The sequence below is a fragment of the Protopterus annectens genome, chromosome 16.part0 (assembly GCF_019279795.1).
Source record: "Protopterus annectens isolate FY-2018-M chromosome 16.part0, PAN1.0, whole genome shotgun sequence".
NCBI lineage: Eukaryota > Metazoa > Chordata > Ceratodontiformes > Protopteridae > Protopterus > Protopterus annectens.
In genome coordinates this window covers 606,188,575-606,211,355 of record NC_056750.1, presented here as the reverse complement: position 1 = coordinate 606,211,355, position 22,781 = coordinate 606,188,575, and the positions used below count along the sequence as shown (strand labels likewise).

The 22,781-nt window shown below is 38.7% G+C and overlaps 1 protein-coding gene across 1 annotated transcript in view; it reads right to left on the bottom strand.

The window, feature by feature from the left end:
* Nucleotides 1-5,380: 5,380 nt before the first annotated feature.
* The window catches only part of LOC122790909 (dehydrogenase/reductase SDR family member 4-like), a 388,748-nt gene continuing 371,347 nt past the window's right edge, over nt 5,381-22,781 (bottom strand). The window contains exon 8 of the mRNA XM_044058593.1: nt 5,381-5,959. Within this exon, the coding sequence (XP_043914528.1) occupies nt 5,845-5,959 (115 nt within the window). The 3' untranslated portion in view covers nt 5,381-5,844. The remainder of the gene's footprint in view (nt 5,960-22,781) is intronic.

Genomic DNA, 22,781 nt, shown 5'->3' with positions numbered 1-22,781 from the left:
CTTCTCGGAGGTCAAACCTAATGTTAAGGCTTGCGGCTAAGACACAATGATTCTCCAAGAAGGGGGACCACAAACAAATAGCCTGCATCAAAACTTTGGACTAAAACTAAATGCCAAGAAATGTATAATTATATCCTTCAACAAGCAAGACTCCCCTTGTAGCTATCACATTGAATAACACCCCTGCAGTCAAGGATCTGGGAACCTATGATGACAAACTGTCCCTTGATCGCTATGTACCCACTACTGGAACAAGTCTTTTTTCATCGCACAGGTTATATCTAAAGTTATGGTGTTCAGGTATAGGATGTAATTGTAGCACTGAACTTAGCACCCATTAGACTGATCATTGAGAATAATGTTCCTTTTGGTATGTACTTGTCAAAACAACTGGAATGACCACAATGCTTCCTTACTAGAAAAGTCAAGGGCCTAAATCACAAAAAGTATGCACACCATCTCAAAGTCTTTCCCGTTAGTACCATACAGGCTACTGAGAGATGCTCTCTGCCTCACATATACAGCCTCAGACTATCTGACGAAACTTACTACATATTCACAAGTACAATCGTGGCAAAAAAACCCACTCAAGGGATCTTAGTCGCTTCTGAAACATACATAACATTTTGGAGGGATAGGTATCTATTGCAGAGAATTCCACTTCTGTGGGACCATCTTCCTGTCCACATAAAGCAAAGTACTTATTTTCCTATTCAAATGCAATTTGGATGAATAGATGAATAAGTCCAAATTAACCCCCAATTTAGCACTCTTTTCTCTAATGGATAGGAGCAACATGCAAATCTTCCAACATATCCTTGTTTTACCAGTCTCTGGATTATTTGTACATAAAATACAAGTGCTAAAAATCACCACACAATGGAAGGCTAAGCTTCTTAATATCCTCACAAGGCAACAGACTAAGTATATATGGATATATGTGATCAAAGGAACCCTTAAGGCATTTTGGGAGGATTAATTTATTTCTGAAGTCGTCTCAATATAACAGGATGAAAGAAAAAGTAATACAATAATCTTATGGTCCACTTTCTGCTCATAGGTTCATAGGTTCATAGGTTCATACTAGGCTATCTGCCCGAGGGCATTTACAAGCCTAGCCCATAGTTTTGTGGCTTACGCCACCCCTTTAGTATGGGGAACTATACCCATTATTTTGCTGTGCCTCTGTCGAGCAGTGACACTGAGGTAATCCCTGAGGTATATCTGCGATCTCCCATCCATTGGTCAAGATTTCTCTTGAACAAGGCCAGCGAGGTGCTCTGCCTCACATATACCGGGATTTTATTCCACAGCATAGGGAGTCTTTGGGTGATGAATCTATCCCTCCAGCACGCCCTATTAATAGCCGTGTCAAGGTTTAAGTCTCCGCCTTGTGGCTCTGACGGATCTAGATTTTTGAGGTGCAGCATATTCATTAAATCTGGGTTTGACATGGCCTTGTATGTTAGGCAAAGGTCACCTCTGAGCAAGCGGTAAGCGACTGAATAGAGCTGGAGTTCTTTCAGTCGGGCAGCATAGGACAGATGTTTGAGACCCTTTATCCTTTTGGTGAGGAACTTTTTGGCCTCTCCAGCTGCTGCAAGTGTCGGGTCAGATACATTCAGAATGGGGCATTGTACTCAATCATTGGTCTGATGAGTGATGAGTATAGGAGACTATGACCTCCTTGATCTAGATGAGAATCCCTTCATGATAAGGTGGGCAATGTAGAAGGTCTTCCTAACTACTTTAGCTACATGGGTGTCGAATGACAGACTACTATCAACCTGGGTCCCCAGGTCCCTGATAACTTCTTCTGTGCTCAGTGGATTGCCACCTATTTGGTAGCTAGGGGTAACCTTGTTTTTCCCGAAGGGTATGACTATGCATTTTTGGCATTTAACTTTAGGCCATGGCTCTGGCACCAGTTATCCGTTTCTGTGAGACCCTTCTGAAGGATATCTGTGTCAGATGTGTTTTCTACTATGGCACCCAGTTTGCAGTCATCTGCAAACTTTGTCAGCCATAACCCTCCTGTGTTTGCTTGTACTCGGAAAAGTAGATGCCAAACAAGAGTGGGCCCAGGACTGAACCCTGTGGTACACCACTTGTGACAGGCTTTGAGTCTGACATGGCGCCAGTAACTCTGACCCTGTGGGTTCTGTCACTCAGCCAGTTTGCAACCCATCTTGTGATGTATGGGTTAACATTTAAGCTGATGAGTTTTTCAATGATACCCGAGTGGGGTATTGTATCAAGGCCTTCGCCAGATCGAGGTAGGCTGTATGGACTGCCTTTCCCTCATCAATGGCTTTGGTGACTGTTTGAAAAAGTCAACCAAGTTAAGAAGGCAGGATCTGCCTTAGACAAAGCCAAACTGGGATGGATCCAAAGTCTGCAAATTCCTATGTCTTTATTTATGAGGTCCATTATGATCCTCTCCATGGCTTTGCAGATAAGGCTTGTCAAGCTAATGGGCGGTAATTTCCAGGGTCGGTGGAGGCACCGCCTTTGTGAAGTGGGACCACAGTTGCAGTGCGCCACTCCTGGGTGTATCCAGAGGTAAGACTATGATTAAACAGCTGTCCTAGCTGTGGGTTTAATTCCTCGTTGAGTTCGTGGAGCACACAGCCGGGGACACCATCAGGTCCCATGGATGCTGTGTTTTTGCTTTGGAGAGAGCAGTTCTCACTTGGGCTTGGAGATGTTTGGGGGCTGCAATCGCTTGGTATAGATATCTCTCCTTTTGGGGAGGGGAGAAGTTTGCACTGAACCTGTCAGCCAGTATGTTGGCAATGTCTGTAGGATCAGTAATCTTCACATCATTTTGAACTAGTTCTGAGCATATCTGGGAGTTTCCTCCCAGGTTTCTAACATAGCTAAAGAAGGCCTTATGATTGTCTTTTGAGTCTTTAGCTATTTTTCTCTCAAAATTTGCTTTGGATGATTTTATGAGAGCTCTTAGTTTTTTACTTATAGTGATCAAGGGTGTCTTACCTTTTAAGGATTTTGCTCTATCTTGTAGTAGCTTCCTCCTTTTGTTGTAGAGTTTGTTTATGGCTGGGGTCCACCAGACTGGACGCTTGCCTTTGGTACAAAGAGTCTTTGTTTTGCTTGGGATTGCCTTATCCATGCTGTAGTTGTTATTCAGTTTGCATTTTTTACACTCTTAAAATAGTGCTGCAGTAGGTTTCATCAGCAGTACCATCATGTTTATTTTTTTAACCCAAACTGATAAAGCGTTATTAGCATGGAGCTTTAGTAAAATGATAATAGTTAACCTGGAGGAAGGAAGAAAGTACAGTTTTGTACCTACCATAAATGTAGATGTTCGAGGATCCACATCCTCAATAAATACAAAACATTTACATCTTTACTGGAACAAGTACAACCAATCTCTTGAAAAAATGGTCACATAGGTGCATAATGGAGTTGCTTTCCATCATTCACACAGGTGTGGATTACAATACACTCATGTCTGCAATTCTCTGTTAAAAGGCTATGAAATTAGAGATTTTAAGACCAACCAGATATGAAACTGTTAATTTATCCTTTTTAAGGGAGGTTATTGATCTAATTACCCTTTTTAATACTGAATCACCCAGATCCAAGCTATTCCCACCTGTGGTATGGATCTTTTTTTTTTTTGTGGGGGAAGGATGACAGAATTTGTGCAGAAAATATTGTTGCGAGGCTCAACACCTCAACACTGTGACACCTAACAAAAAGTGTAGTATGATGCTTTGGAATGGGGGGGGGGTTATCACAATATGCATCACCAAATACCAATTAGGATACTACAATGTCCAATGTTCAACTGCGACACCACAGTGCCTACTGGACACTTACAAGCTGCAAAGAAAACTGACATGATGTGTACACCACAAAGAAAAGATGACAAGCATCTGAAGCATTTCTCCCCGGGCCTCAGCTGACAATGGGCTATGTCCGGTCGGACTTTCCCGGTAAACAAATGTTAAATAAATAAACAAAATGAGGATTATGCCCACATAGTAAATGGGCTCACAGAATGTCACGCTGGAGTCTTACCATGTTAAAAAAAAACAAAAAGGGGAAAAAAAGGGGGTTAGACAAGTAGAATTCTGACAATTTAAGCTAAAATGCAAGTCTAACCAAACAGTATTCCACCCCCCCAAGGAAAATCACTTCTTGAAGTAAGAACTTGAATCCAAGAGATTCCATCATAGTATTTCCTTGAATGCTAGCAAGGAAACAAAAATAAGGACACAATTCAAAAATTTGCAGGATACACACATCTGTTTTAATATATATATATATATATATATATATATATATATATATACACACACACACACACACACATCTGTTTTAATATATATATATATATATATATATATATATATATATATATATATATATATATATATATATATATATATATATATATATATACCTTGGCTCAAGATGCAACTGTTGAAATGACACCCTGGCCTCGTGCAAAAACGGGGAAAAGGGGATTGTGGATGGATGGATATAGAATACTGATGTTTTTGTGCAATCATGTTCTTATTCCTTTGGTTGCAGCATCACTGTATTTGACTGAATTAGACACACTTGTTGTAAAAAAGCAGATGTATGGATGTAGCAGTTAGTGGTATATGTAGCAGTTTGTGATATATGTATATATGTATGAAGTAAATGACACTGCAAGTGACAATCTGAATACGTTAGTGTAACATCTGTAACCAAACACTCCTGAGCTGCCTCTTTTTGAAAGAAATCTTAACTTTATGTTCTAGAGATGTTTAGTTGCACTACAGCAGCATTAGAAACAATGTTACAGATATGGATTTGTCTGCATTTCTGACAAAAAAGAATGTTCCACTATGATTCCTATGTGGTATGATTTTCCTGACTACAGTTCAAAGTCTTTGAAATGGGAGGAACTGGGGTGCATATCTATCAGGGAAAAAAAGAATGTACATCCTCATCATTACAGATCATGAAAGTTTGACAGCACACCCACGAATATGGCACTGATCAGGAGAAAATGGAAAAAAAATGGTTTCTGAATAAGTTCATCTGAATTGCTCTAAATTGCAGGTGCACTATATTTTGTTACTGGATAACTGTATGCCTCAGTGAAACAGGAACTAAAGTCAAAGGAATAGTTTTCTGTGGAACCTGGACAAAACCTGTTCATAGAAAAGTCAACTGAAAGGTCTTGGGCACCTACGCAAGCTCCAGTCTTTATCACTAACACAAGGATCTTGAGTACATTACTTTGTTGCCTCTGAAGTTCAGACCCAATACCTGGCTTGATTATAGTTTGGAAGAATAGAACCCCTATGACACATGCTTACCAAATCAAAAAAAATAATGTATAAACTTAAGTGTCTTAAATAATGGCTTTCATATATTTGTTTCTTGCTGGGCTACCATCTTCTGGGTTGGCTGAGCAGATCATAGGTTTATAGATTTGTACTAGGTTCACTGTGAGTATCATACCCTTCACTTTGTGTCTGTAAGGTAAAACCTTAACCATTATGCCAACCTCCCTCCTCATATGATTTTCTTCTGATTAGCTTTGTTGATTCAGTGTTGCAGAAAAATATTTTATATCAACCAAGAAAGGATGTTTAACTCACTGTGTGAGAACCAATGAAATTATACCAGTACATCTTTATGCGCACTTTAAAGCTATGAAATTCTAATCTTCAGATATAAGCATACAATTTGTGCCTTTACGAAAAGAGAATGGGCAAAAAAGCAAATCTTTCCAGCTGCACATATTGAAAGTAGGTGCCCCCATTATCAAAGCTTTCAGAATTTCCATCTTCTCCCTTCAATATCCAAATCATCTTAGAGTCTGGCTTGGCCTCCACCACTCACAATGAGAGTCTCCCCAGTGATATAGGAAGCATCAGATGAGCAAAGGAAAGACACTGCGCCGGCACACTCCTCCGGGTTCCCAGACCTAAATAAAAAAGCAACACAAAGAAAAATCATTAACTTTCTTCACAGAAGACATAGTTTAACATTCTATTACTCAATACAACGTTTCTCTTTAGAACATGCTTGGTTCAACAGATACAATGTTCTAAACTTTTGCTAAATAATCTCTTCTGTCATTCTGTTTTTTCTGTTTGTTGGGGGGTGTTACACTTCGTAATGCTAACAGACCGATTGCAGGAGTCAGTATTTTGGTTGCCACGGACTGAGAACATGAGAGTATGCATGGACATATGTCAAATAGGTCTGAAGTGAGAGTACGAGTAAGTCTACACATGCAATCAGTACTGATGTACAACAGGTATTAAATAAATCTCAGTACACTAGTGCACAGAATGTAATATAGGATATTATCTAAATTTATATCTGTGCATCTGCATATGTGCTTATACATATACAAGAATCTGTATACTGCTAAACAGGAAATATAAATATGAACTGTACCAAACAGATATGACTAGAGTTTTTTTTTTTAATGAAAAGATTTGATAGTGAAATTTGTGATCAATGCCTCTGATGTATTTTCAAGATATCAGTTATACTGCTAGAAAGAAATACTGAGAATTAATGTGGAGAATGTGGAATTTAATTTAGATACAGATGCAAAGTGTAATATCTTATTAGAAAAATTAATTTAAGCAGCTGGTCTGCAGAGAAGACTGCATGTGCTTTGTTAATGCATTCTGGCCACCAGGTAGTACCCTTAAGGTCAGAATACTTGACATACGAGTACTACAAAACTAGTAAATTCAGACTTGTTCATAGTGAGTTCTGATATTTCAACCATACAGCTAAGAATCGTAAAAGTAATATACTGCATGCATTCAAAATTTGTCGCACACAAACAGTGCCATTTCAGACACAGCACAGCTATAGCAAGGATATCACCCATTACTATGTTGATTTGTTTACCAGCTTGCTACCAAAGTACCGCACATGACATGCTGTTGCGACAGATTCATGTTCCAACAAATGTAACCATAGCATTCAAAAATAATGCAGGGGATATCACTTGCAGTACTTATGTGCAGGGATGTCTTCTCTAGTCACTCCATTTTATGACAAAATTTAGTGTTAATGTTGTTGATGGTAAGGCTGCATGACAATGAGATACTAGAGTGTTGCATGATGGCTGTTGAACTGATGGAAATTGGTAATGGATGACTTTGTAAGAAGCAATGGAGAGCAAAGTTGAATCAAGAGTGTGGCCCAAGGTAGAAATGGTGGTGGTGATATAAAAAAAAAAAAAAAAAAAAAAAGAATGATGTTGTCACTTTATACAAAATATGTTGAATATAAATTGTAAGCAGTCTTCCGTGGTTTAAGGCACTTTGCACAAACGCCTGTTGGGTATACAGGAAAGATGGAAGTAAGTGAAGTTGTTTACTCTAATTTTTTTTTTTTTTATAAGCAATGTAATCACATATTAATTTTAAAGGAAATCTGGGAAAAATTTAGACAAATCAGTCAAGAAGATTGTCTAATTGAACAGTAACTGGTGTCATTAGAATACTGAGCAGGAAGAAGAAACTTGAGATTGCCTGGTACATTAGAAGGTAAGAACTGCATAGATGTAAAGTTGAGACTAAGGAAAGCCTTCATGGAAATGTCACTGTTTACATTAAAAGCTTGGCTGTCAATAACTATGAATGAGTAAATACACACTGTAAACCAAGAATTCTAATTCAGTTTGTGACATGATGTGAAAAGCAGCACCCATTACAGCAGTTTTGGAAACTAGGAAAATGACCTACAGTGTAAGGGTGACCTGTGTTTATAGTTAATCAGGAGGATTCAAAGCCTACATGATAATTTGGACAGTGTACATGTCACAGAGTGAAGTGCACATGGCTGCGAAAAGTTTTAGATTCAGTAAATTCTGCTTAGTGGTGCACACTCCCACATAAATACAGAAACTTTCGTGGCATGCAAATTACAGCACAAGTAGCTGAATTTTATGCTAATGAACCAAACCAACATGGTGGAGCGATTCAACAACCTCTAAAGCAACAGTGTACACTCTATGTTCATGTTGGCCTTGTACTCAAAAACCTTTAGAATACAGCCAGGGAAAGGAGTCTACAAGGAAACAAGAGCAAGTAGAGAACTGACCTCAACATGTAACACCATACATATTAGGGTACTTGCATATTAATGCAACCAGATTGGGGACTAGGCATAACTCCCGATGTTATCACGGAACAAGGGTTTTGTGCAGTGAAAAGGGGTGTGTGGACAGCAAATCAGTAATGCTTCACCTTGTCTGTGACAGAGGAACAGGAATTTGGATCTAATTTGTCTACCTGGGTCCATCTTTTACTGCAGCACCTCCATACAAAATGAAATGAACAGGGCAGATAACAAGCAGCACTTTACAATTACCAAACACAGATTCTTTCACAGTCAAAAATAGTTAGGATAGAGTTTAGCCTTACTGACGATTCTTGTCGAAAAAACAATTAACCCCAATACACAAGTCATTGCAATGCATATTACAACATGGGGATTCTCCCCTTTCTTTTTCTGAAGCCTCTTGGGTAGGATCGCAGTACTGTAAACCAGCCCCCCCCAAAAAAAAACACGAAAGCATGGAAGGTTCAGCCCTACATAAAGTCACATCAACATGCAACCTTTAAAAATGCAGATGTAAACAAACACAAAAATGAAAAGGCTGACTGCCCGCTATTACAAGCAAGCTGGAACTGTATGTCTTAACCAACTGTTAGCCTCAGTTATGGCAGTAAAGGAATCAACCCGGAAGGCGGAATTGGGCCATTATTCCTGTCCCTGTTGCAGAACCGAGGTGATAGGAAACTGAGTTGGACTTTAAACGACCCCTGCCAATGCAGGATAAATGACTTTCGGCATAACATTAGGAAGTAGGACAACTACCCAATCTGGTTGCGATAATACATAAGTACCCATATTAGTAATCCAAAATTAGGCACCGGAGACTAGCAGTTCCAACACACAAGTGATTTATTGCTCAAACACAGCAAAAGGAACACACATTCACAAATAACAAACACTGACAAAAACACTTCCCCTTAAGTTTTCGTCTCATAGAACTTAACCCGAAGGGCAAAACCCTCATCGTTACCTAGTTAAATAACGTTTCCTGTTTGAATAGACCAATGAAATCAGTGGTTCACTTAGTTACCAAGATACAGAAAGAGTGGATTCTAAACTGCATGTGACAGTCTTACTAGTCTAGCACCACCATCTGGTGGACAAATAATAAAACACATGAAAATGTATATAAAATCAAGAATTCACTTAAATAAACCAGGATAAAATAACATGAATATACATAAAAATATAAAAAAATGTAACGTTTTCACAATTTTGCAGGCCTGAGCTTGCGTACAGGTTTTACAGACACCATATCATTAAGCCCTGAATTGTTGCAAGCATCCAGGACTAATTGCCAATATAGTTCCCTGTATTCGAGTCTGGTCTCCCATGGGCCACCCCTGAGGTCTATAGGGACCACCTCTATCACGAAAAGTTGATACTCTGCTTTTGGACATGCCTGAAGAGGTTTGTACAGGGCGTTATCATTTTTGTTCCTTAAATCATAAAGGTGTTCATACATTCTTTGTTTTAACCTCCTTTCTGTCTTACCCATATAGGAGTCACATGCCCCACACAAAACAATATATACCACACCTGTGGTATTACAGTTTGCTTACCCTCTAGTAATTATATATTTGTTTCTACATTTTAAATACAACATGTCCCCAGTCTGTATGTACTTACATTGGGTACAACTTCCACATTTGTGTGTACCTTTTTTGTTACCAATGAGAGTTCCGAAACTGCTATAATGGGAACCTCCTTCCAAAATATTTTGATATTTCGTCCTTTTTTGTACACACATTTAAGTGGCTTGTCAAATATACAATTTAAATCTGATAAGGCTGCAAATTTTTTTCACTCCTGGTCGATAACTTGTTTGACTAAATTTGTTTCACCAACATATGTGATAGTCAAAGCAGATTGGTAAGACGCCCCTTCTATCTTCGTACCTAGCCTTGCATAATCAGAGGGGTGATTTTTACCCAAAATAGGGGCAAACCTAGACTCTCTACCATCCATGACTTCTGTTAATGCATCATTCAAAAGTGTGGGAGGGTACCCTCTGGCTTTGAACATTTCTACTATAAAATCACATTCTCTTAAAATCCTGGTCATCAGATGTCATTCTGCTAGCCCGGACCAGTTGACCTTTTATTACCCCTCTTTTTTGGTGTGGGGGTTGGGCACTCGCATAGTGAAGATAAGAATTCGAGAATGTCTGCTTTCTATGTGTTTTAGATTTGAAACCATTGTCCGCCCTTTAAATGTTAACATCAAGGTAATTTAACTCACTATTGTTAATCTGATATGTAAATTTTAGGAACTTAGTAGTCTTAGAAATGTATTCAAGGAATTCGAAAAAATGATTATCAGTACCAGTCCAAAAAATACAGATGTCATCTAAAAAAACACCCATGCAGGTTCCAATATTGCTTAAATTCAGAGGAGAACACATTTGTTTTCCCAATGTAGGAGAATAATATTGGCGTAGGTAGGGGCACAGTGTGCCCCCATTGCCACGCCCTTCAATTGTTTATAGTATTCTCCCTGAAAGAAAATAAAATTATTCTTAAGGACTAGGTCCATTAAAATTAGACAAGTGGGGAATATCCCCACAATCAGCGATGAATTCCTTAAACCAAGCAAGCCCGAGATCATGTGGAATACACGTGAACAAATCCACTACATCAAGTGTAATGAAAGTACTTGTGTTGGATTGTTGTTCATTGCTTATGCACCTTAAAAAATCATGAATCCTTGAGAATATTCTCATTTTTTAAAATTGTGTTTTTTTAGATTATAATCTATATATTTTGCCAAAGGTGCAGTTACTAATCCTTCTGCAGAGACAATAGGCCTAAGCGGTGGGTCAGTAATACTTTTGTGGACCTTGGGTTTGCCAAAGATAGAGGGTACTCTGGGCTTGTCGACATTTAAAAAGTTATAAGTCTCAATGTCTCTGAGCCCCTCTATCACTAGGTCATTTAGACACACAGAAATCTTTTTGTAGGCAATGTTGACTTCGTTCAAGGAAACTCTAGCATATGTCTCTTCATCATTGAGCAAGTTAAACATTTTGCTGATGATCCATTAAAACAACCCCTCCACCCTTGTCAGGTTTCATGGTTCTAAGGTTTTTGTTTTCCTTAATATCATATAGAATATTGTTCTCCTCAGTAGTTACATTTGGGTCACTCTGTTGTATTTCAACATTTCAGATAAACCAGGGAAAGGAAACCAACAAACTACTGAAACACAAAAACCAAGTCAGCAGCACCAAGACCCACCACAGGAAGTATCAGGAATCCAAAAAATATAAAATAAAACAATTTATTGAAGCGCTTTTCGTTGCTTGTAATGTACCAACTTCTTCAGAAAAGATACACACTTTCAAACAGTGGTTTATAAGTAATTAAGACATGTCATGTGATGACCACACCTCCAGTAAGTCAAATTCTTAAAGAAACATTTGCTAAAAAAACACATATGTTCATAAAACCTGAATACAAAAGCTGCAAGTTTGTCAGATTAAAAGTGTCATCAAAACTGTTATACAGAAGGCATTAAACTGTTGGACTCAAACAATAACAAAGTTAGACTAAACTTCAAAATTACAGAAAAATCAACCGGGTATATCTCTCTAAAATATTGTAGAACTAAAATGAATAGAATTATATTCAAACAAAATACCAATTACTGTCTCAAACTTCTTAGTTTCAGAAGACAGGCAATGTTACAAGCATCATTTAAACCTGGTACAACAAATGCATTCAAATGGATTTGCCATTCCAGCTCATGTTCCTCTAAAAGTAAATTTAGTGGGCCACCTCTCAAATTAGCTTGAACTTGATCTATAGCTTTAAAGGTAAATTTTTGGCCCACATTGTTTGCTATATGTCTTCCTAGTGGGTTGTCAATTTTGACTGAAATAGCATAGGTGCATTCATAAACCCTGTCCCGCATTCTACGTTCAGTCTATCCCACATAGAATGCAGGACAGCAGACACATCTTGCTATGTAGACTACTAGTCTAGAATTACAGTCGAGTTTAAATTTAATCTCATACTTGTTGTCACCTATACAAAATGTATTGCCCACTTCCATGAATTTACACATCCTACAAGATTCACACAAATTCATTCCAGCATAACTGTGTGTTTTAAGTTGTTGCCCCTGACATTCAATTAAGTTTTTAAGGTTGTGGCCTCTACGAAATACAATATTTGGAACTGGACCTAGTTTACTGAATAGTGAAATGTCACTTAAGATAAACTGTCAGTTTTTACATAAAATATGTTTGACTTGGCCACTATCATTACTGAAGGTAGTAATAAATCCACCTTTGAAGTTAGGGGCTAAAGTTTGTGATGGAATTTGTGTTGGGACAAGTACACTGTTTTGACAATCTACCATATGAGGAACAAGACTGTCCTGTTCTAAACTATTTAGCCCAAGGATGGGAGAGACAATTCCAAGTCTTTTTTTTGTCAGAAACTTCACTGACTAAAGTTCCAATAAGGTCGCTAGGATACCCACGCTTTTCAAACATCTTCCTAAGTAAATCACACGCTTGATGGAAATGGAGCTCAAGTGTGGTAATTCTAGCTGCCCTTATCAATTGGCCTTTTATAATGGACTGCTTCTGGTGGAACGGGTGCCAGCTGGAAAAGTGTAAGAATGAGTTACAGTACGTGGGTTTTCTGAAAATCTGTGATACATATCCCCCCTGTTGACTTTATCTTTTGAAAGTTTCACATCTAAATAGTCAATCGTGGCTGTATGGAATGTTGGTGTAAATACAAGGAAATTAGTTGTGGAATTCAGAAATGAAATAAAAAGCTTAGCCTGAATGCCATCCCCATTAAATAACACGAAGATGTCATCCAAGAAATGGGTGTAATAAACGAGGTTCACCCTGAAGTGCTCAGCTTTGAAAAAAGTTCTTTCCCAGTACGCCATCACCAAGTTGGCAAAGCTGACACCACAGGGCGACCCCATAGCGACCCCTCGTTTCTGTAAGTAAAAATCGTTACCGAATAAAAAGTAATGATTAGTAAGAATGATGTCTAATAAAGACTCCACTAAAGTAATTTAGTGTGAAGGAGCTTTCTTAGATTTAAGCAAAAGACTCACCCATTCTATGCCCTCTAAGTGTGGAATAGATGTATACAAGTCCTTAACATCGATAGTTACAAAATTGTGATTGGGGTTAAATTCCAAGTTGTTAATGTTCTCTAGAAAGGTCCATGAGTCTTTGCATACTTGGGGTTCTGACACCAAGTATTTTTTCAAAATATTGTCCACTACCTTGGCACAAGGGTAAGTTAATGAACCCCTCCCATCTATTAATGGTCTCATGGGGGGGGGGTTCCACATCCTTGTGGATTTTTGGTATCCCAAACATAATTGGGATTTTTGGCCAAGGAAGGGAGATGAAATTAAACGTACCAATATCAATGATGGCATCAATGAAGAAGTCATTGAAATAGCCTCTTATCCGTTTATATGCAGTGTTGACCTCACTCAAGGATGCTTTAGAGTAAGCCTCTGTGTCTAACAGGTGCCTCATTCTAACTGTGTAGTCATGTTGATCAAAGACTACTAGTCCCCCACCTTCATCTGGTTTAACCACCCTGACATTAGCGTTCCTCATGGATTGCAGTAATAAACTTTCCTTTCGATTCACATTACGTAGTCTTTTTGATGGACAAGAATGAGGATTCGAAAGGAATCGAAAATCCAATTCGCATACTTGTTCAAACATCTTCAGGGTAGGGTGTAGTGGGGGATTATAAGTACTAGCCACTCTTAACTCATGGTCACAAGAGTTACTGTCACCAAATAATAAATTAAAGTTTAACTTTCTCACATACAGTTTAAGATCTGTGACAGTTTTGACTAAGTTAAGTGGTTTGCCAGGTACAAATGTACTACTTTTAGCTAATAAATTCACCAACGGCAAGTCGATAGAAAATGATGAAAAATTATAAATGTTAAAGTCACCATCACTATTAGTAACAATGTTCAAACAAGGATAGTTACTAGATATTACTTCCTGCATTTGAAATTGCGTCGATTGTTGTTCTGGTTCTGTGGGAATGATTTGTTCTTCGGAATTGTTCCTGTAGGGTTGTCTTTCCGAAAATTTACACAATTGTTAACAGAGACGTTGGTATTGTCAGTCACTTGTTGGTTGTGATCACAGTTGCTGTTGTTAAGGATCCGTTCACTACGTCCAATAACAATCTGGTTATTGTCGTCAGATTGCACATTGTTGGATTGCTGTACAGCAATAAAGGGTTTCATTACATTAGAAATTTGGGCTGAAGATGGTTTTGGATAGGCCGACCCATTGTCATAAGCAAGCCTGCCCCTTTTCATTTTTTTGACTTTATTGCTCTTCAGTCTGTCCAGCAACTGATTAATACTAGAAAAGGAACGGTCATACCTGTATCTGAAAAATTCACAGTCTGATACTATATCATTGTTCAACACTGAAACCTCACAGGACAAGGCATCTATCTGTAACTGATGGTGTTTGATCATAAGTTGCATGAGGTCAAAGCCTTGTTGGTCGAACAAGGAATTTAATTCTAAATGAAACAATGAATCCGGGATTAAACTAGTTGGGTACCGATGGACATGAAGCCCTTTCGGAACTCCAAGCACTCCTTAAAATACATCACTTCAAGTTGTAATTTTTTAAGTTTTAATAACTTTACATCAAGGATTTTAAGCTTCTCATTCAAGCCAATAGCACCAACCTGTTGTCCGTTGTTAGTCTCGGCCGGTTGCTCCTGGTCAGACCGTGTCTTGAAACAAAGTGTGGAAGTGTCTTTAATTCAGAAGCTCCAATAAGCCTTCCATTGTTGTCGCTGAATGTATTAAGTACAGGTTCATCCATATTCCCCGTTTGGCGGGCTTCGGTTGGGACCCGTTGGCCTGATGTAATATCCCCACAAGTTGCGCTAATGCTGACTTCAAGTCTGTTGGGTGGAGTAGATCTCAAGTTACTAACAGGACTGCCACTCACCGGTATTTGTGGAACCATGTTCTGAAAAGATCGTTGTTGTTGAGATAAAACCGTGTCCACCTTCTCTAGATGAGCAGAAAGGCCATCCATACATTGGCCCATCGCATTAATTAACTGAGTAAGATTTCCCAATTCGGTCTGCAGCTGTGAACCGAAAAGTGTGGGACTACTTGGGCTGCTGCTGGTTCCAGACGCCATACTACAGATAAACCAGGGAAAGGAAGCCAACAAACTACTGAAACACAAAAACCAAGTCAGCAGCACCAAGACCCACCACAGGAATATAAAATAAAACAACTTATTGAAGCGCTTTTCGTTGCTTGTAATGTACCAACTTCTTCAGAAAAGATACACAGTTTCAAACAGTGGTTTATAAGTAATTAAGACATGTCATGTGATAATCACACCTCCAGTAAGTCAAATTCTTAAAGAAACATTTGCTAAAAAAAACCACATATGTTCATAAAACCTGAAAACAAAAGCTGCAAGTTTGTCAGATTAAAAGTGTCATCAAAACTGTTATAAATAGTTATACAGAAGGCATTAAACTGTTAGACTCAAAGTTAGACTAAACTTTTAGAGGAACATGAGCTGGAATGGCAAATCCGTTTGAATGCATTTGTTGTACCAGGTTTAAATGATGCTTGTAACATTGCCCGTCTTCTGAAACTAAGAAGTTTGAGACTGTAATTGGTATTTTGTTTGAATATAGTTCTATTCATTTTAGTTCTACAATATTTTAGAGAGATATACCCAGTTGATTATTCCATAATTTTGAAGTTTAGTCTAACTTTGTTATTGTTTGAAACTGTGTACCTTTTCTGAAGTTGCAACATTACAAGCAATGAAAAGCGCTTCAATAAATTGTTTTATTTTATATTTTTTGGATTTGGATTCCTGATACTTCCTGTGGTGGGTCTTGGTGCTGCTGACTTGGTTTTTGTGTTTCAGTATTTCAACATTTCCCTTAATTCTTTTTCCACCACCAGTTCAAAATTTCTAAGCTGGGGGTGCAGTGGGGGGTTGAAAGTGCTTTTCTTCACTAGTCTATTGTGAATATTCTTTTTCTCCTGTCCATTAAAAAATAATTCTAGATTTTTTTTTGTCTAATAAATAATTTAAAATCAACTAATAAATTCACCAAATTGGTTTTTACCCTGGGTATAAAAGTGAATCCTTTTGAAAATAAATTAAAATGCCTTTTGATGATGACGGTGCTGGTGTAGTTAAATGTGTTAAAACCATTGTAGCTAAATAAGCAACCATCTTGTGTAATTTCATCTTGAGAATCTATCTCCAATATGTTCGTTCCTGTGGTCCCCAACTTTTCTGTGCTTGGTTCCCATACCTGTAGTTCACAGGACTCTTCTGTCTCATCCTCGGAGGTGGAAATTGAGGGGTCCTGTAAGTTTAAATTTTCATGGACATCATGATTAATATTCTCTGTATATGCACATCTTCTATAGTTTTTACCCCCATGTAAGTTGCTGTTGACCCTAAAGGGTTTTGGTTTAGGGTAATGTGTCATGTTAGCATATTCATTAGTGTCTCTCAATTTTCATAAGTTTTTTATCCCGTATTTTCTTGCATTTTAACTCAATACCATTCTAAATATCAAAATACTTTGCCTTTTCAGTGTCTATACTAAACAGTAAATCACTAACAATATTGTTAACACTCTCAGTCTGATTAAAAACATTTTCCATTTCTAGCTCATTATTTTTGATAACGGCTCTCATGTCTGCCCCACATCTATCAAAAGCCATAAGGAGGTCCTGGTGAAACTTAGAACCTTCTTTTACATTATTAGCATACTTGCATACTCAAACCTTTAGGAACAATTTTTAAATGTACGCAGTGTTTAAGATAAGCATTGTCAGGTTTCCCAGGCGTTGTATTTGCGCAATAAATTATCAAGTTTAGAAAGCATAGTAGCATAAGTATCATTGTTCGTAGCAACTTGCTTTTGTGCACTAAAATCAATTTTAAAAAGTTTAAAATGTCTCTAAAATATCTTTTAGTACCTTGTTGGTTTGAACTGTTGCAACTTGTATAAAAATACCTTTTTAAGTGCCATGATTTAAATGCATCGTCTTTCCCCCACCCCCAAATGAAGAATATACTCGTAAGTAATGCAGGCTGTTAAAATGTTTAAATGTCATGAAACAGATTACACTGTAATGTAAGCATATGCATTATGTAGCGGATGGATTACAGTCCCATTTTATTAAAACATGTATTCCTCTGTTACACCACTAGGCTCCCATGCAGTTTCCCTGCCTACATGATTACAACTGTGTAGATTCTGGGCTGTCAAGCAGGGTGAAGATGCAAATGAGGTCAAAACTCATTAGAATTGTTGAATCTCAAAAAAGAGTAACTGTGTAGGGATGTTCACTTCATGTAGGCCATTCCACACTGTTCATATTGAATGCACAGCAACAGTGAATGCTGACATCACGGGGGTATGTCAGGTTACACTTGCAGAGGTGAACATGTAAGGCTGTGAAGGGTGAAACTGCATGTTAGCAGTGCCCAATTTCCAAATTCTGTGTCATCCACAAGACACAGAGGAATGAATGGCAGTTTTCTCTGGGTTGTTATGCAACTCTTTCTGTGGCAGCACATGTGTGTGTTAGGGCTGAAATATAGATGGTCCTATGTACTGATGGTACACTAAAGGGTGTGCAACCTTTCCTTCATTTTTTATGGTACATGTTTGCGTGATATCATGAGAACAGAGGAAATATCAACTTTGCCTATACTTACCTTATTTATGCAAAGGTACATGGAGGTGCACATAGCGCACTACTGCACAAGCTCCAGGTGTGTTTAATAAATGCTAGTTATAGAATAAGCAGGCGAATTGCATGCTAAATCAATCAATCCAACATGGTGGAGCTATTCAACAATGTATAAAGCATCCATGTAGCCTCCATTCTGTTTTTTCCCTTAATTCTTCAATACCATTGGAGTAGAGACAAGGAAATTTTAACTGACACAATGTTAGGGGTTGATGCAGCTATTCTACATCTGTATGTGTGAGAGGCTGAATCCAATGCTGCTGGTGCTGCTAACAATAGGCCAAGGCAGAGAAGTAGAACAGTGTTCAGGGCCCAATGTTATTTTTCCAGGTGCTACATGAGCTGAAGATTGTAGAGCACAACAGAGTGGACATGGACACATTACAAAAACTCTGAGTTCTGCCACCCTCATCTCACAGGTGACAGCCAACTGAGGGGAACCCATCCCAGTGGAAACTAAGATAATGTGTATCCCTTAGAACATTGTTTACTGGTACTTTTCAAAGACCATCTGAGGGCATGATGGGTGTGTCACAGGCATCAGCTTCCAGGATCCTCCTCCAATTTCTGGATGTTATGCTCATACATATCAGTGAGCCCATATTCCCCTCCCCCATATTTCTGAAGAGAGGGCCAGCAATATGGAACTGTTTTATCATGTAGCACACTACCCTGAAGTACTGGGTGCCATAGACTGCACTTATGTACACATTAAGGCACCAACTGGTGAGCAAGGTAGAATCTACATTAACCACAAGGCATAAAACTCCATCAACTAAGTTGTGTGCAATACCCAGGGAATTATCTTGAATGTGTGTGCTGGCAACCCTGGCAGTTACCATGACTCTCATATCTTGCGCACATTACATCTGTACCAGATGTTTGCTATGGGGGACATCACACAGGGCATTTACTGGGAGATGCTGGCTAAGCCCTGGAACCATGGCTGATGACACCCATCAGAAGTGCACATACACCCATGGAAGAACGCCATTATAAGACGCAAGCTCAAACTAGAATCATAGAACATGTGCTTGGACTTCTTAAGTCACTGTTCTGGTGCCTAGATATATCTTCTCTAGTCCTGCAGTATAATCCACGCACAAGACAAATATTCACAGTATGTGCTATGCTCCACAATCTGATCCTGCAGAAACAGCTGCAGCAGGATCAGCAAGGTGAAAGGACACGCATCCCCCCACCAATTTCTAGGTCACCACAGCAACAGTCAGAGGAGGAACCCCCAAGTTGCTGTCCCTGTAAACAGAAATAGACGTACTCAGTATGCCCTTGCTTTGGCCAAGAGACAGTGCCATAGCACATTTACTGACCACCTAGGGACCTAATATCTTTCTCTTACTCGCATACATATAGTAAAATTGATGCCAGGCAATTCACACAACCTTTACCTTCCAATGTATTGTCTGTGTACTGCTTGCATCAAAGTCAGCCCTGAACTAAAGGTGGGTCAACTGTTGCATTTGCAAGGTAAGTCCTAAACCTAGAGTGTATTTTTTGATAATATTATGGCGCATCCTTGTATTTCCCAAACTTGGTACATTAAGCAAGTAAACCGTGGTGGATCTGTACAGAAAGTACCTTAACATGTGACACCAGACACTTATTTTACTTACATTTGTCAATTAGTAATTAGTAGGCCTCAGGCATGAAAGATTCACAGTCATACCTCTGAAGAATACTGATTTTCCCTGCATGTCCTCAGTTTAGCACCATACCTTTGTACTGGTAAATCATTAAAGACAGAAGTTAGAAAGTGATGATACACACTGCAGTTTCAGACTTGTTGTGTCATAACAGTAAATGAGCTTTGTTCTACCCCAACTAAAAGATGAATGTATCCTTGTTCCTGCCATAACAGTAACTCAGCTATGCTATCCCCAAAAGAACAGTACAGGTGTGTTTGTTCCATTCAACTTGGTCTGCATAGCATATTATTCCCAGTTAATATCCTCTCACATGTTAAGGCCAATATGGAATGGTTTTACATGCTTCATGTGTTAGATAACTGATAAATGACCAAGACACACAGAAAGGTAAGACACAGCTCTATATTTGTAAGCATAATTATGACAGGTTGTGATCACTAACTGCTCTGTCTCAATATTGTAAAGAGAATTAAATGCACAAATCACAGCTGATGGTTTGATAGCAGCATACATTCTGATGCAGTTGGTTGTGTGAAGAATTACTTAATTTCATTGTTGCAAAGCTGTTTGTGTGGCAAAGAGGACTAACAATCCCGCCAATTTTCTGAAGGTGTACTGCTGAGAGGGTTCAAATCCTGATGTACAGTGGATATAAAAAGTGTACTCACCCCTGTTAAAATGCCAGGTTTTTGTGATATAAAAAAATGAGACCACAATAAATAATTTCAAAACTTTTCCCACCTTTAATGTGACCTATAACCTGTACAATTCAATTGAAAAACAAATCTTCTGTTGTTGTATCTTTTGGCTTTATCCGGTTAGGGGTTGCCATAGCGGAACTCCGGTCCGCTAATGATTGGCAGTAGATTTTTACGTACCGAGTTGCCAGCCCTGACGCACAACCTTCAACGAAGGTATGCCCATTCACGCATGTCTCTACACAGAACACACTTCTGTTAGGGGGGAAAAATATAAAAAATGAAAAATGTACAATATATGCTGGTTACATAAGTGTGCACACCCTTAAACTAATACTTTGCTGAAGCACCTTTTGATTTAATTACAACATTCAGTCTTTTTGGGTACACACCTGCCATCAATTAAAAGAGACTGATTAACCCCAAATAAAGTTCAGCTGTCCTAGTAGGATTTTCCTGACATTTACTCAGTTGCCTGCTACAGCAAAAGCCATGGTTTGCAGACAGCTTACAAAGCATCAAAGGGATCTCACTGTTGAAAGGTATCAGTCAGGAGAAGGGTACAAAATATTTCCATAGCATTGGATATACCATGGAACACAGTGAAGACAGTCATCAAAAAGTGGAGAAAACATGGGACAATAGTGACATTGCAAAGAACTGGACGTCCCTCCAAAACTGATGAAAAGACAAAATGAAAACTGGTCAGAGAGGCTGCCAAGAGACCTATAGTAACACTGAAGGAGCTGCAGGAATTTCTGGCAAGTACTGGTTGTGTACTACATGTGACAACAATCTCCCGTATTCTCCATATGTCTGGACTATGGGGTAGGGTTGCAAGATGGAAGCCTTTTCTTGCAGAGAAAAATATCCAGCCCCAGCTAAAATTTGCAAAACAATACAAGTCTCCCAAAAGCATGTGGGAAAATGTGTTCTGGTCTGATGAAACCAAGGTTGAACTTTTTGGCTACAATTCCAAAAGGTATGTTTGGCACAAAAACAACACTTTGCATCACCAAAAGAACACCATCCCCGCAGTAAATCATGGTGGTGACAGTATTATGCTTTGGGGTTGCTTTTCTTCAGCTGAAACTGAGGCTTTATTCAAGGTGGAAGGAATTGCAAGCAGTTCCAAATACCACTCACTTCTGGCCTAAAACCTTCAGGCATCTGCTAGAAAGCTGAAGGTGAAGAGGAATTTCACCTTTCAACATGACAATGACCCCAAGCATACATCCAGATCAACAAAAGAATGGCTTCACCAGAAGAAAATTAAAGCTTTGGAATGGCCCAGCCACAGCCAAGACCTAAATCCAACAGAAAATCTGTGGGGTGACGTGAAGAGGGCTGTGCACAAGAGATGCCCTTGCAATCTGACAGATTTGGAGTACTTTTGCACAGAGGACTGGGCAAATATTGCCAAGTCAGCCAAGTCAAGATTTGCCATGCTGATAGACTCCTACCCAAGAAGATTGAATGCTGTAATTAAATCAAAAGTTGCTTCAACAAACTATTAGTATAAGGGTGTGCACACTTATGCAACCAGCTTATTGTACGATTTTTATATTTTTCCCCAAACAGATTTGTTTTCTATTGAACTGTACAGGTCATAGGTCACATTAAAGGTGGGAAAAGTTTTGAAATTATTTATTTTGGTCTCAATTTTTTATATCACAAAAACCTGCCATTTAACAGGGGTGTGCACACTTTTATACCCACTGTATGTAGAAATTTTTGATGTGTACTACTAATTTTTACTGTGCTTTTACGGATTTGCATAGGAGTCCCTTACTTTTATTATCTCATCCGCTTTGTCTTCCTTTAATTCCACTTTTGTGCAATGCACTGCATACTGAATAACAGTTTGGCTAAGCTTATCTTGTTTGTGTGAAGTACAATATTGTGGAAACAGAGAAAAAACAGATTGCCTAGAAAGCGGACACCCAAAAATAGAAAACGGATACATTCAATTAATGCTTTTAGGCATCATAAAAAGCCAGCCTGCAGTACATATAGGACTGGGGTATAGTAGCACTGTGAAACATTAGCAAGGCAGCTCGTGTTTGCGCACTGCTTCCTTACATGCAAACAGGCCTGTCTCACATGCATGAACACTTTATTAACCATTGTGCAAATCCAATGCTCATTGTACTATGGAATTGTATATATATTTTACTACTGATGTTTATTGTCCGGTTCCTTTGTATGACAAAGTTTCATGTGGAAGACTGCAAACAAAGGGCACAATATAACTATACATAACATATTTACAATACGTCCTTTTGTATCCCTTCTCCAAAACCACCCCAAACAAGCACTACAACCCTGGGGTCTCATTACTTTTTCCACACATATATCAACCACAATACAAAGTGCTATAGACAATGTTGTGTGATCACCCATTGACAGGGCCACTTGGTGGTGCTCACAGCCTTGCTCTGCAAAACTCAAACAGCCAAGTACACTTAATAAGGGTACTTGTGTTGTTATACAGCTAGGCTTCTAA